Consider the following 12234-nt stretch of genomic DNA (forward strand, 5'->3'; position numbering starts at 1 on the left):
GGCTTCCCTCCCCAAAACAGGATATGACAGTAAGCAGCTTATAACAAATATTCCCAACTCCCCAATTCCTCCCAGCAGGAGGAGAGTGAGCCTGTCTGTAGTACAGAGTTATTGAGCTAAATATAGCATTCAGCCCAGTGATTCAGTGATTGCAGCAGCAGTGGAGGAGGTGGGCGGGCGTGTACAAGGAAAGCAGCACGCTGTGCTGATCATACCACCAACATCCTGGTGCTGAACTAAACTTCCCATTTTTAAAGTAGGAATAATTGCCAGTATATGATACTTTATGCGCCCCCTTTCGGTTTCTATTGATTTTCGCAAATTTATTCTTTAACACATAAATTATAGGAAAAGTTTCCTTTAATTGCATTAGTGAAATGTATTATCAATGAATTATATACTGTTTTGTTTCACTTTCCGTTGTTCTTAATCAAGAACAGCTAAAGATTGTTGTAGCTTTCAGAATCGGACCTCTGACTCTGAAATGGACAACTGTACTACAGGGAGCCGCACTGGCGCACGGAAGGGGGTGTTCCGGGTGTGTGGAACACCCCCCCTGCACGAGAGGGAAGTGGGGTGTGTGCGGCGAGGGTCTGTATGAGCAGGCCTCACGCTGCAGGGGCTTCGCTTGCTGCTGGCGGCGGGCAGCGGGCGTATGGGCACCAGGCAGAGCTGCAGGGAGAGAGAAGACTTTCCACTTACGGTGCCTGAATCCTGCGCAGCTTCTATGTACTTCCTGTCCTGGCCGGCGTCTGTCGCTATGGTAACAGCGCCCCCAGTGATAACGTAACCGCATGTCATCACAGGGGGAGCTCTTACTGTTGCGACACGCGCCGGGAGAGGCTGAAGATAGAAGCTGCGTGCAGAATGAAGGCAGGTCAGAGCCGGACCTTCAACCAGGCACCTCAAGCACCTGATTAGGGCCCCGTTCGGGGTCTAAGGGGCCCCATCAGCACATAATTTGTAGCTTCTATACAGTGTGCGCAATGGACAGAGCACTCCCGGTTTACAGGGCAACCAGGATGTCAAAAAGCCCACATGTACTGGAAGTTCGGGCACCGCAGCATCTGCAGATTCTGAGCACTGTGGGCTGCACTGTTTGTGTTTGTCACTCCTGTGCTGACTGGCTGAGCGTCTCCCTAGACTCCCTTTGTGACATAAGCTCCGCCCACCTTCTCTCCTTACTCGTGCTCTGATAGCATCTCTTTCCTCCATGTGTGGCTGCGGGCTCCTCAAACTGCAGTTTCCCTCGATGGCTGTTTCCTGGATTTCTTCTCTGGCATTCCCCTCCTCACAGAGTGCACTGGGCTCTGCACACAAAGTGGGTGAGGTGAGGAGCTTATTATCTTCTGCATTCTTCTGGCTGCTCTCTGGTTATACGGAGGAGGGGTACTTAACCCTTTCACCAACTTAGATGTGTTGTTTTCAAAGCTCTGGCATTGCATTTAATTTATCAGCATGTGTAAGAGTCTAGCCTTATTGGGATTACTTTTGACTCCATTTGTTCAAGCCATATTTGTTTTTTGGATCACATCTTGCAATAGCATTTTTCCATATTGCTGCATGTATATAATGTCGCCCTTTCTACCAGCAGCACCCATTGTGATTCCCTGTATTCCCTGTCTCCATAGCATTCAGTGTGATCTCTCCTGCTCCCCGATGCCTGATAGATGCAAAAATCCCTACAGCAACCTTCAAAGGACAACTGTAGAGAGAGGTATATGGAGGATGCCATATTTATTTTCTTTTACAATAAACGTGAAATGTAGAAATAAAAAGATTTTATACTCACCTGGGGCTTCTTCCAGCCCCATAATCACTGATGCATCCCTCACCGTCCTCCGTTCTGCCGCAATCAGCCCCGATAATCCGTCTCAGTTGCGCCCGTCGGAACTTCTGCACATGGATGAAGGGGCTGCGCATGCGCAAAAGAGCTGACTGGCACAACTGAGCCAGTTACCAGGGCTGATTCCAGCAGAACGTAGGCACTTGGGAGGGCAGTGAGAGATGCTTCGACGCTTATGGGGCTGTAGGAAGTCATGGTTGAGTATAAAATCTTTTTATTTTCACATTTTGGGTACACTTTAAGCAATACCAGTTGCCTGGCAGCCCAGCTGGTCTATTTGGCTGCAGTAGTGTCTGAATAACACCTGATCTGCATATGCTTGTTCAGGGTCTGTGGCTGAAAGTATTAGAGGCAGAGGATCAACAGGACAGCCATGAGACTGTTATTGCTTAAAGAAAACCTGTAACGAAGAAAACCTCCCCTGGGTGGTACTCACCTGGGGTGGGGGGAAGCCTCCGGATCCTATTGAGGCTTCCCCCGTCCTCCTCGGTCCCACGACGGGGGAGATAAAGCTCCCCGAACAGTGGGGATGTAAATATTTACCTTCCCGGCTCCAGCGCAGGTGCAGTATCGGCTCTCCGCCTTGGAGATAGGCGGAAATAGCCAATAGCTGTTGGGCCGCTCTATTGCGCAGGCGGAAGTCTCCTGCGCCTGCGCAGTAGAGCGGACCCGACGGAGATCGGCTATTTTCGCTCGTCTCCGTGAGGAGAGCCGCAACAGCCCCCCTGCTGGAGCCAGGTGAGGTAAATAAATCAGTGCTTATCAGCCTTGTATAGGGAGGATACCGGGACGCTTCGGGGGAGCCAGCGCTGGACTGCCTGCAGCTACAGGAGTGGGGGAAGCCTCATTGGGACTCTGCGGCTTCCCCCGTCTGAGGTGAGTACCCCCAAGGGAACTTTTTTTTAGTTACAAGTTCTCTTTAATAGGAAATAATTATGGCAGCCTCTATATCCCTCTCACTTTAGTTGTCCTATAAGCTTAAAAAGGGTGTTAAAACTAAAAAAAAAAAAGTGCCATAGACTGATTTAGCTCTATCCACTATCTCTGCCCTTGTCCGTCTAAAAGTTTGAGTGTCCAGATTTTTTGAGCCTTTTGTCCATCAACATTTTTAAATCTGGTTGGCAATGCTGCCCTGCCGCCAAGAGCATGCCCGATCGAGGATGCAACCAATTTGGGGTAGGAATTGATTGCATGTATCGATCAGACATGCTGCTAGATCTCTGGCCGATGTGCTTGATCAGCCTATTCATGCCCAATGTCAAAGTGGAGTGGCCATGTCCCCAAAACTTTGCTGCACTTAACATTTAACCCCCTCAAATACCCTCCTCAAAAGATTTTTTTTTTGGGGTGGTGTGGAGGTGTCTGAAGATAATCAGCACCGGGTGCCAAATACCCTAGCTGCCGCTACGGCGACCCAGCATGTAATCATTTGGCAGTGGAGCAGCTCTTTTACCTGCCAGTCTGCCGCCACAGCAGCGCTGAATGGTTTCCGAAATGATGAGCGTCGCTGTACTATGATAACAAGACGCTGTCCACTCCAGCCCGCAGAGTCAGCGTGCGCCCTGCACCATGTGACACGTCAGCGTTCTCACTGTGGCTGGCAGACGCTGCTGACCTCATTGGCCCTCTCCCTCCCTCCTCCTAAACATGCTGCAGGCTCAATGTGACAGTGCAGTCCAGGCGCCATAACAGTGAGTAGTACTTGAGGCAGCAGTGCGTTGTATCATGAACGGCCTGGGGGTATACATTACTGAAGAATATGATTTACTGAAGAATATGATTATATATATATTGCACACAAAGTAGTTTGCAGATAATGAGCAGGCTTATAAGTGGCTGCCCGCCCACCCAATATTCATGGGGGAAGGGGGGCCCAAATCTGCTGCTTTGCTTAGGGCCCCATTTGGCCTTAATCCGGCTCTGAGGCAGGTAAGTGGAAAATTCTCTCTCCCCGCAGCTCTCCCCGCCTAATCTAACTAATTTATACTGGGGCATATACCTATCTAATCTATACTAGGGGACATATACCTATCTAACTTATACTGGGGGACATATACCTATCTAACTTATACTGGGGGACATATACCTATCTAATCTATACTGGGCATATACCTATCTAACCTATACTGGGGGACATATACCTATCTAATCTATACTGTGCATATACCTATCTAACCTATACTGGGGGACATATACCTATCTAATCTATACTGGGGCATATACCTATCTAATCTATAGTGGGGGCATATACCTATCTAACCTATACTGGGGACATATACCTATCTAACTTATACTGGGGGACATATACCTATCTAACCTATACTGGGGACATATACCTATCTAACTTATACTGGGGGACATATACCTATCTAAATCTATACTGGGCATATACCTATCTAACCTATACTGGGGACATATACCTATCTAACTTATAGTGGGGGACATATACTTATCTAAATCTATACTGGGCAAATACCTATCTAACCTATACTGGGGGACATATACCTATCAAACCTATACTGGGGGGCATATACCTATGTAACCTATACTGGGGGGCATATACCTATCTAATCTATACTGGGGGGCATATACCTATCTAACCTATACTGGGGGGCATATACCTATCTAACCTATACTGGGGGGCATATCCCTATCAAACCTATACTGGGGGGCATATACCTATCTAACCTATACTGGGGGGCATATACCTATCTAACCTATACTGGGGGCATATACCTATCTAACCTATACTGCGGACATATACCTATCTAAGCTATACTGGGGGCTTATACCTATCTAACCTATACTGGGGGCAACTATATGGGCTACCTATACTGGGGGGGACCTATAGCTGGCTACCTATACTGCGGGCACCTATACCTGTCTCCACGTTGGAGGCGCATTTTACGCCCTCGCCCTGGGTGCAATTTAGCCTAGAAACTGCTAGTATTGGGCTCCACCCACACCATGTTTTGGCCACACCCACATGCCGCTTTCAGGAATCCCCCCCCCCCCCTTGGAAATCCTGGATTTGCCCCAAACACATGGCCATGTTATTATCTACAAAGCTTGCCAGAATATTCCTGCCACAGTGACCAACTGACCATGTTCACTCAACAGCTGGTTTTGTTGCATAATCTTCAAAAACTCAGCAAAAACGCACATCATGACAGTCAAAGGAAACGCAATGTTATGCGTTTTACATGCGTTTTCCTATGCGTTTTTGGCAAAAAATTGTTTTATGATGTATTTCCGCTTCCTGTTGTCTTCCTAGTGATTTGCATAAAATGTAAAAGAAAAACGTATGAAAATGCATACAAAATGCATATGCGGTTTCTATATGCAAACTGCAAACACATCAAAATGCACGAAAAATGCTTGAAAAACGCATCTGCAGTAAAAACGCTAATGCGAACACAGCAAAAACGCTCACAACATTAACAGCCTGTACACACTGCTGCGCTTTTAAAATTGCATCAGTTTTTTAATTGCAAGGTCTTTTGAAAAAGCATGAAAATCATGAAGACCTGTACACACTGGTGCGATGCGATTTTTGTATTTTCATGAAGGCGTTGGAATTTAAAAATCAATACAGCGCAAGTGCAGCAGTGCGTACAGGCCCTCATGACATAAAACACAGCTTGCCATGTTATGTTATTATGTGTGCACCCAGTCTCAGGGTCGCTGTATGTCACTGCCTGGGAGGTTCAGGAATCTATAATCTGCACAAGGGTGATCCATTTAGGCAATGAAATCTCCAGGACTGGCTAAAAGCGAAACAGAAATATAGACAGCATAGATAGATAACAGTTTAGCTTCCAAAGCCATTGCTAGAAATGCGGTCATTTGAAGCAGAAGTGTTAATAGATAATTGTCTTTTTATTACGTTTTTTTATTACTGCCGAGCTCAAGTCCTTGACATGTTCTCTTTTTCAGCCATCTTTAATTCCTGTATAATACTGTATATGCTGGTTCTGTCAGAAAATAAACTATGATACACCTCGGGTGTGGAAGTGGAACTGAAGTACTAAACTGAAGTAGTTCCCCATTACATAACTGCAGCGTGTACAACATCTCCATCCATTGTGTGTCATGCATACGTTATTTGCATATAACTTTTGGTGCCTACATACACTGGCCGGGAGAAGACCTGTCCTCCAGGCACGCCTGTCCTGTGTACAGGACTGATTAATCCCTCCAGTGTGCAGATAGTGAAGATGTTCTCCCATAGCGAGAGTGCAGGATACTACGGTAACCTTTTTCTTCCAGCCCTGCTCTAGAATCTCCGCCTATCTTCCCGGAGTACCGCTCTAACACCATAATGTTTCACTGACTCGTTGTTTTAAATAATTTGCAAAAATATACTGGGGAATACGTAAATGCATTTATATGTTTTAGAGAAAAGTTACTATATTTTTGCCTATAACCCCCGCTGGCCCTTTTCTTCTTTAACAATCTTATTATTAGATTATATGTACAGTGCTGTACAAGTTGAAACAAATTATCTGCGACTGCGATATCATAGGTTAAAAGCCAATGACGTGACTCATAATTAAAACGTGGCATTTTATTATAGGAGATAGAATAGGTTTCAGTTTCAACCAGTGTTTATTAAATATCAATGTATTCTAGCAATTGTACATATGTTTATGAGAAACTAGATTACATTACTTTGGTACTTTGAATAATTTATAGACTATTGTAAAGCATATATCACATTTATTTATCAATGCCTGGTCCTTTTAAATGAACTCTGGTTAAGATAGTCATACATTAATTGAATTCTGAACTATGGAGTTATTTTTCCAATAAAGTTATTGATGAAAAAACTGATCAAAGCCTCACACACTGATAGTGATTACGTAGTGAAAGTGATTAGATTAGAGAGTAGATTTCATTCAAAATAAGTTGCTCATAATGGTAAAATTGTAAGCAAACTATCATATTTTCGATAAGATCATTCAGATTGAAAGAAAAGATGGTATTATCATCGATCTACCCACTAAAGAATCCAACTTGGTATCATATCTAAATTAGTTATGATCATATCTATGCAAAAATGTGGAACAATCATTTCTTTAAGGAAACTATCATTCACTAAAAATTGTACTTACTGATGAATATACAGTATGTTTCCATCACTAAAAGATTTAATAAAACTGATGTCAAAGCTCATAGTCAGAAACAGTGAATCAATCAGTAGTCGATCAAAACCAGCTAACTAAAAATGTTTAGTCTTATTTGATCAAAAGAATGTTACTTTTCAGCCTTAATGTAGCCACACACCATACAATAAAATATCCAATTTGACACCAATTAAAAAAAAATGATCAGTTGTACAGAAAAATCGAAAGTTTTTCTATTCAAGTTAAAGGTGGCCATACACGATACAATAAAAACGTTAGATTTTCCCGTTTATTCGATCTAAATGATCGAATTGAATGAAAGTTGAATTTTTTTTTCTTTTCGATCAAGAAATTCAAACGATTATCCAGTTTTTTCAAGAAAAATCTGATTGGACATGCTGGAAAAATCTTTATATTCGATCTAACGGAATAATCAAACTAAATGATCTAATCAAAAAAAATGAAAAATTGTACCATGTATGGCCACCTTAAATCTGATCAAATGTCCATTTTTTTGTTGGGGGGGGGAGTGGTGTATTTTTTTTAATCAATTTTTTTTAATCAATTTTTCAGAAAATTGAATGATGCAGGGTAGATTGTCAGTTAATTAATACATACCCATGCAAGTTTTTCAGAGCTTTCTATCATTTTTATCATAATTGGGTAAAAATTGAAGGTGCAGTGCGATACGTTGGTCAGGTTTTTTAAATGTTACAATCAATCAGAAAAATGTATTGGAATTCTCAGACAATAAATAAATACCGAAAATTGTATGGTGTGTGGCCACCTTTACATTGATAATTTTCTTCAATCAGAATACCAAAAGTTTATTGAGGCTGTATTCACAGTGGGACGTTGCGTTGTAATGCGATGTTAAAGTCACAAAGCAGCATCACAACGCAACACAAAAAATGGTGGTAACGCAGATAAATGCCGCATTACCATCACATACAGTAGGCACAGTAAAGCATATAGGCAATGAAAAGTATGCTTTCCTGTACCTGCGTTAGTTTAGAAGTAACAATATTGCAGCAGAGCGTTACCATAACGCTACACAAATGCAACGCTATCCTCCCACTGTGAAAGTCCTGTAAGCTTATCCTTGCAGTGCAGTAAGCTGCATTATTTACACAGCTCCACAACAGAGCCTCAATCCACCCTTGATTGAATTTAAAAATTGAACCTAAAGGTCGACCAAATATAAATATTGATAATATGTGTTTGGAGACCTCAGGAAAATCACTACTGATTGCTGATTATATTGAGGTCGTTTCATTGCGTACAGCATCTGCAACTGACATTAGTTAATGAGATAGATAGTTACAGAAATTACATAGTCATTCTTATGCTAGCTATGCGCTTATTGATTTTGTGTTCAATTAACTTTTTGATATTTTTTATTTGAATAAAGAGTAAATCAAATACACATTGGTCTGTTCAATCAACAGAATAGAAATTCTGTCCATTGAGCAGGATTCATATTTTTTTCGTCCATTGCCCAGGAATCAGCTGTCGTTTTGGCTGCTTTTAGCTGACTGTAGATCGATTTAGTAGCAGGGCTGGACTTTGACATCGATCTCATTGCAACTGAGTGGTGTAAACCCATATTTGAATGATAATCTGAAAGAATTCTACCCGACATTGCAACCAGTGTGTGGGACGTTGATCAATTTCTTCGTCATGAACATATTGTTTGATTGAAAAAAAAAATGTTCTGTCACTCAAGAAGATTTTGATAAAGGCATAATACTGCTCAAAATATTTTAAAAAAATAAAGAAAGTAAGAACAGCAGATGTGCTCCAATTAAATAATAAACCGAAAAGTATACAGTAACTTTTTGAGCCATTTTATACAAACTTTCCCTTTATTGTTATGAATATAAAACGTTGTCCGTAATAAAAATGGGCACCATCGGGCTTACATTTGGCGCAGATGAGTGCAAGGAGGTGAAGGAGGAAGGGGCAGTCAAGCTTTCATGGTCTTGAGAAAACCCTGATTGAGGGGTGAAACACTGACCGACCCTCCCTGCACCTCCTTGTCCACATCTGTGCCGAATATAAGTCATTGCATGTCAACTTTATTGGAAATACCGTTTTATATTTTTTGTTAATAAAGAGAAATAAATATTGAACGAACGGCTAAGAATCCCCTGGATACCTTTCGGCTTACTTACATGCGTCTGGAATTGATCTCAGTGATTGCTCCTGCCAATGATGATGTTTTGTACCTGGTAAAATTAGCAATGGCTATTTGTGGCGCGTAAAGGATCCTCTTTTTTCTTCCACTGGATATGGTCCAATAAGTGCTTTGAGGAGCACTAAGAAATTTAATAAGGTTCATTTTTCGAAAAAGGCAAACAATTTTACAGAAAATGCATTAATTTGTCCACACACAGCCAAACAGTCTTCAGTTTGACCATCCTGTGTAACTAGCATATGTTCTATGTACCGGCTGATTACACTGTGATTATGTGGTTGCTGCTGCTTCCTCTTGCCACTTACATTGTTACAAAGTGTCACCACTTGCGTTGCTCTTACCTGGATGGGAGTCCTCCCGTAGGAGTTTCTCTGGTTGGGATCTACTTTGTCCTCTGTTAGCAGTTCAGTGACCCGTTGCACATTCCCAGTGGCTGCTGCAGATGATAGTAAGTCGATGTTAGAAGCCATGCCTCATTTGTGGATTACTGAAGAAAGTGTCACTTGAGCCCTTTGTCACTCAGGAGCTGTCACCTGCTGTCCACAGCGGAGCACCGCACCTCACCTATGCCCTCTAATGATGATCTGACGTTAGTCCTGCATACTGTAGATGAAGTCCGGGACTGACAGGATGCTGGCTGAGATGTCCGTAGTGCTATGATACCACCCATATAATGTATGTCCTCATTATTCCTTCATGTCAGATTTCCCATCTAACAGCTGCTTCATTAGTCATTCGTTTCTAGTAGCAATACTAGCACTCCCCAGCTGCGCTGTCTGCAAGCACCAGTGTTTTGTTCTGACTTGTCTACGATGACAGTATTTATATCTACAGGGCTTAGACTGCCCTCTACCCATAAAAAATGGTATTTCAGTTCTTTTCTAATGGCATTGCAGTTCCTTTCTACTATGGAAAAGGAAACCGAAAGTTCATAAATTTACACATTTATACAGTGTATCAAACAATATTAGAGGTACAAACTAACCAGCAAGCTCATGGTGATCCAGAACTCATTGGAGCGGAGCAGTGCTTTTCAGCGCTGCTAGATTTGGGCGCAGCCTGCGCCTCCATAGACCTGGAGGGGGAATAGTAATTAAATCGGCCTGGACTTGTGCAGAAGCAGGATCAGCTATATAACGCTGTATCCTGCGCCCAAGTCTACCGGCGCCGATTTCAAATGTACTCCCTAAAAGCCCCCTTACTAAAATGCTATGGAAAACAACAGTTTGATGTCTTAAAACTGAATACTTTCTGCATTTTTAAGAAAGCAAACTGTTGTTTTTTAAACAATATTACATAGAGAATAAAATCTGTCTTTACAAACTGTGAGAGTAAATGCATTAACTTTAGGCTCTTTCTTGTTGAATTGTGTGACATACCTTATACAGTATTTAACAACTGTATAAGAAATAATAGTCCTTTAGTTGAAGTGATTTACTAAAGGCATATACATGGATGGACGAACATACAGTAAAGTCCCACAGATAAAAAGCTGAATGTATTAACCACCCTGGCGTTCTATTAAGATCGCCAGGGCGGCTGCGGGAGGGTTTTTTTTAAATTAAAAAAAAACTATTTCATGCAGCCAACTGAAAGTTGGCTGCATGAAAGCCCACTAGATGGCGCTCCGGAGGCGTTCTTCTGATCGCCTCCGGCGGCCAAAAGTAACACGGAAGGCCGCAATGAGCGGCCTTCCGTGTTTTGCTTACTTCGTCGCCATGGCGACGAGCGGAGTGACGTCATGGACGTCAGCCGACGTCCTGACGTCAGCCGCCTTCGATCCAGCCCTTAGCGCTGGCCGGAACTATTTGTTCCGGCTGCGCAGGGCTCAGGCGGCTGGGGGGACCCTCTTTCGCCGCTGCTAGCGGCGGATCGCCGCAGAGCGGCGACGATCACGCAGCACACGCGGCTGGCAAAGTGCCGGCTGCGTGTGCTGCTTTTTATTTCGGAAAAATCGGCCCAGCAGGGCCTGAGCGGCAGCCATCGGCGGGGATGGACGAGCTGAGCTCGTCCATACCGCTAAGATGGTTAATGCCAAGCTAGGTTGCATTGGTCCAGAAACATCCTGATCACATATTTAAGATTTAAATGAAGTGCCCGTGATGACCTATTCAGAAATTATAAAGTGATTCAGTGGTGTAGGTAGACATTATGGGGCCCCATAGTGACATTTTCATGGGGCCCTTAGAACTAGACACTCTTGAGCAATGCCACCTGCCCCTAGGTATGGATGAGTTGATTGGGCAATTTACATTCCCGTGCAATGTAGACTGTGTATAGTCCTAGAGCTAAGAGACAAAGTCAGAAGGTGGAGAAACAAAGGAAAGTTAATAGTGAATACATTGAGTACAACCTGGGCCCCCTCTGCTCCATTGCTCCATAGTGGTGCCTGGATAGTGTACTGGTTAAGGGCTCTGCCTTTGACATGGGAGACCAGGGTTCGAATCCTGGCTAGGTCAAGTACCTATTCAGTAAGGAGTTCAAGGCAAGACTCCCTAACACTGCAGGGTGGCCTCCTGAGCGCATCTCAGTGGCTGCAGCTCTTGAGCGCTTCGAGTCTGACAGGAGAAAAGCGCTATACAAATGTTCGGATTATTATTATTATAGCAGTTGCTATGGCTGCTATGGCTATTGCTGTGTCCATGAAGTGATTCACAGCAATCACTACAGAGCATTATGCTCCATGCAATGGCTGTAGTAACCACCAGCTAGTAGTTGACAATGCTGTTTTGTAAGCATGGCTGTTGTCAGGTAAAATGTTTACAAACATCCCTATAAGCTCAAATATCATTATATATATATATATATATATATATATATATATCATAGGGATAGCCCCCAAGCGAAACAGGAGAAAAGCCCACACCAGAGTCATTTTAGTAAAAATGGTGCCACCCTATGCACCTACAATAAAAGCTGCATTTTGTGCCATGATAAGAAAATTTGGGTGCACGGCGGCAGAGCCTCAGGAAGCTGAATTTTACCTTTTTTGCCACAAATTGAATCTTTTAGAATAGGGTTAGGTACCACCAGAGGATGGGGGGGGGGGGGGGGGGTCATACAAT

The 12234-nt window shown here is 43.1% G+C and overlaps 1 protein-coding gene across 1 annotated transcript in view; it reads right to left on the reverse strand.

Moving 5' to 3' along the window:
• The window catches only part of LOC137517515 (cyclin-dependent kinase 4 inhibitor B-like), a 30620-nt gene extending 20688 nt beyond the window's left edge, over positions 1-9932 (reverse strand). The window contains exon 1 of the mRNA XM_068234497.1: positions 9511-9932. Within this exon, the coding sequence (XP_068090598.1) occupies positions 9511-9639 (129 nt within the window). The 5' untranslated portion in view covers positions 9640-9932. The remainder of the gene's footprint in view (positions 1-9510) is intronic.
• Between the last annotated feature and the right edge of the window lie 2302 nt (positions 9933-12234).

Source organism: Hyperolius riggenbachi, chromosome 1 (assembly GCF_040937935.1).
Source record: "Hyperolius riggenbachi isolate aHypRig1 chromosome 1, aHypRig1.pri, whole genome shotgun sequence".
NCBI classification, from domain to species: Eukaryota; Metazoa; Chordata; class Amphibia; order Anura; family Hyperoliidae; genus Hyperolius; species Hyperolius riggenbachi.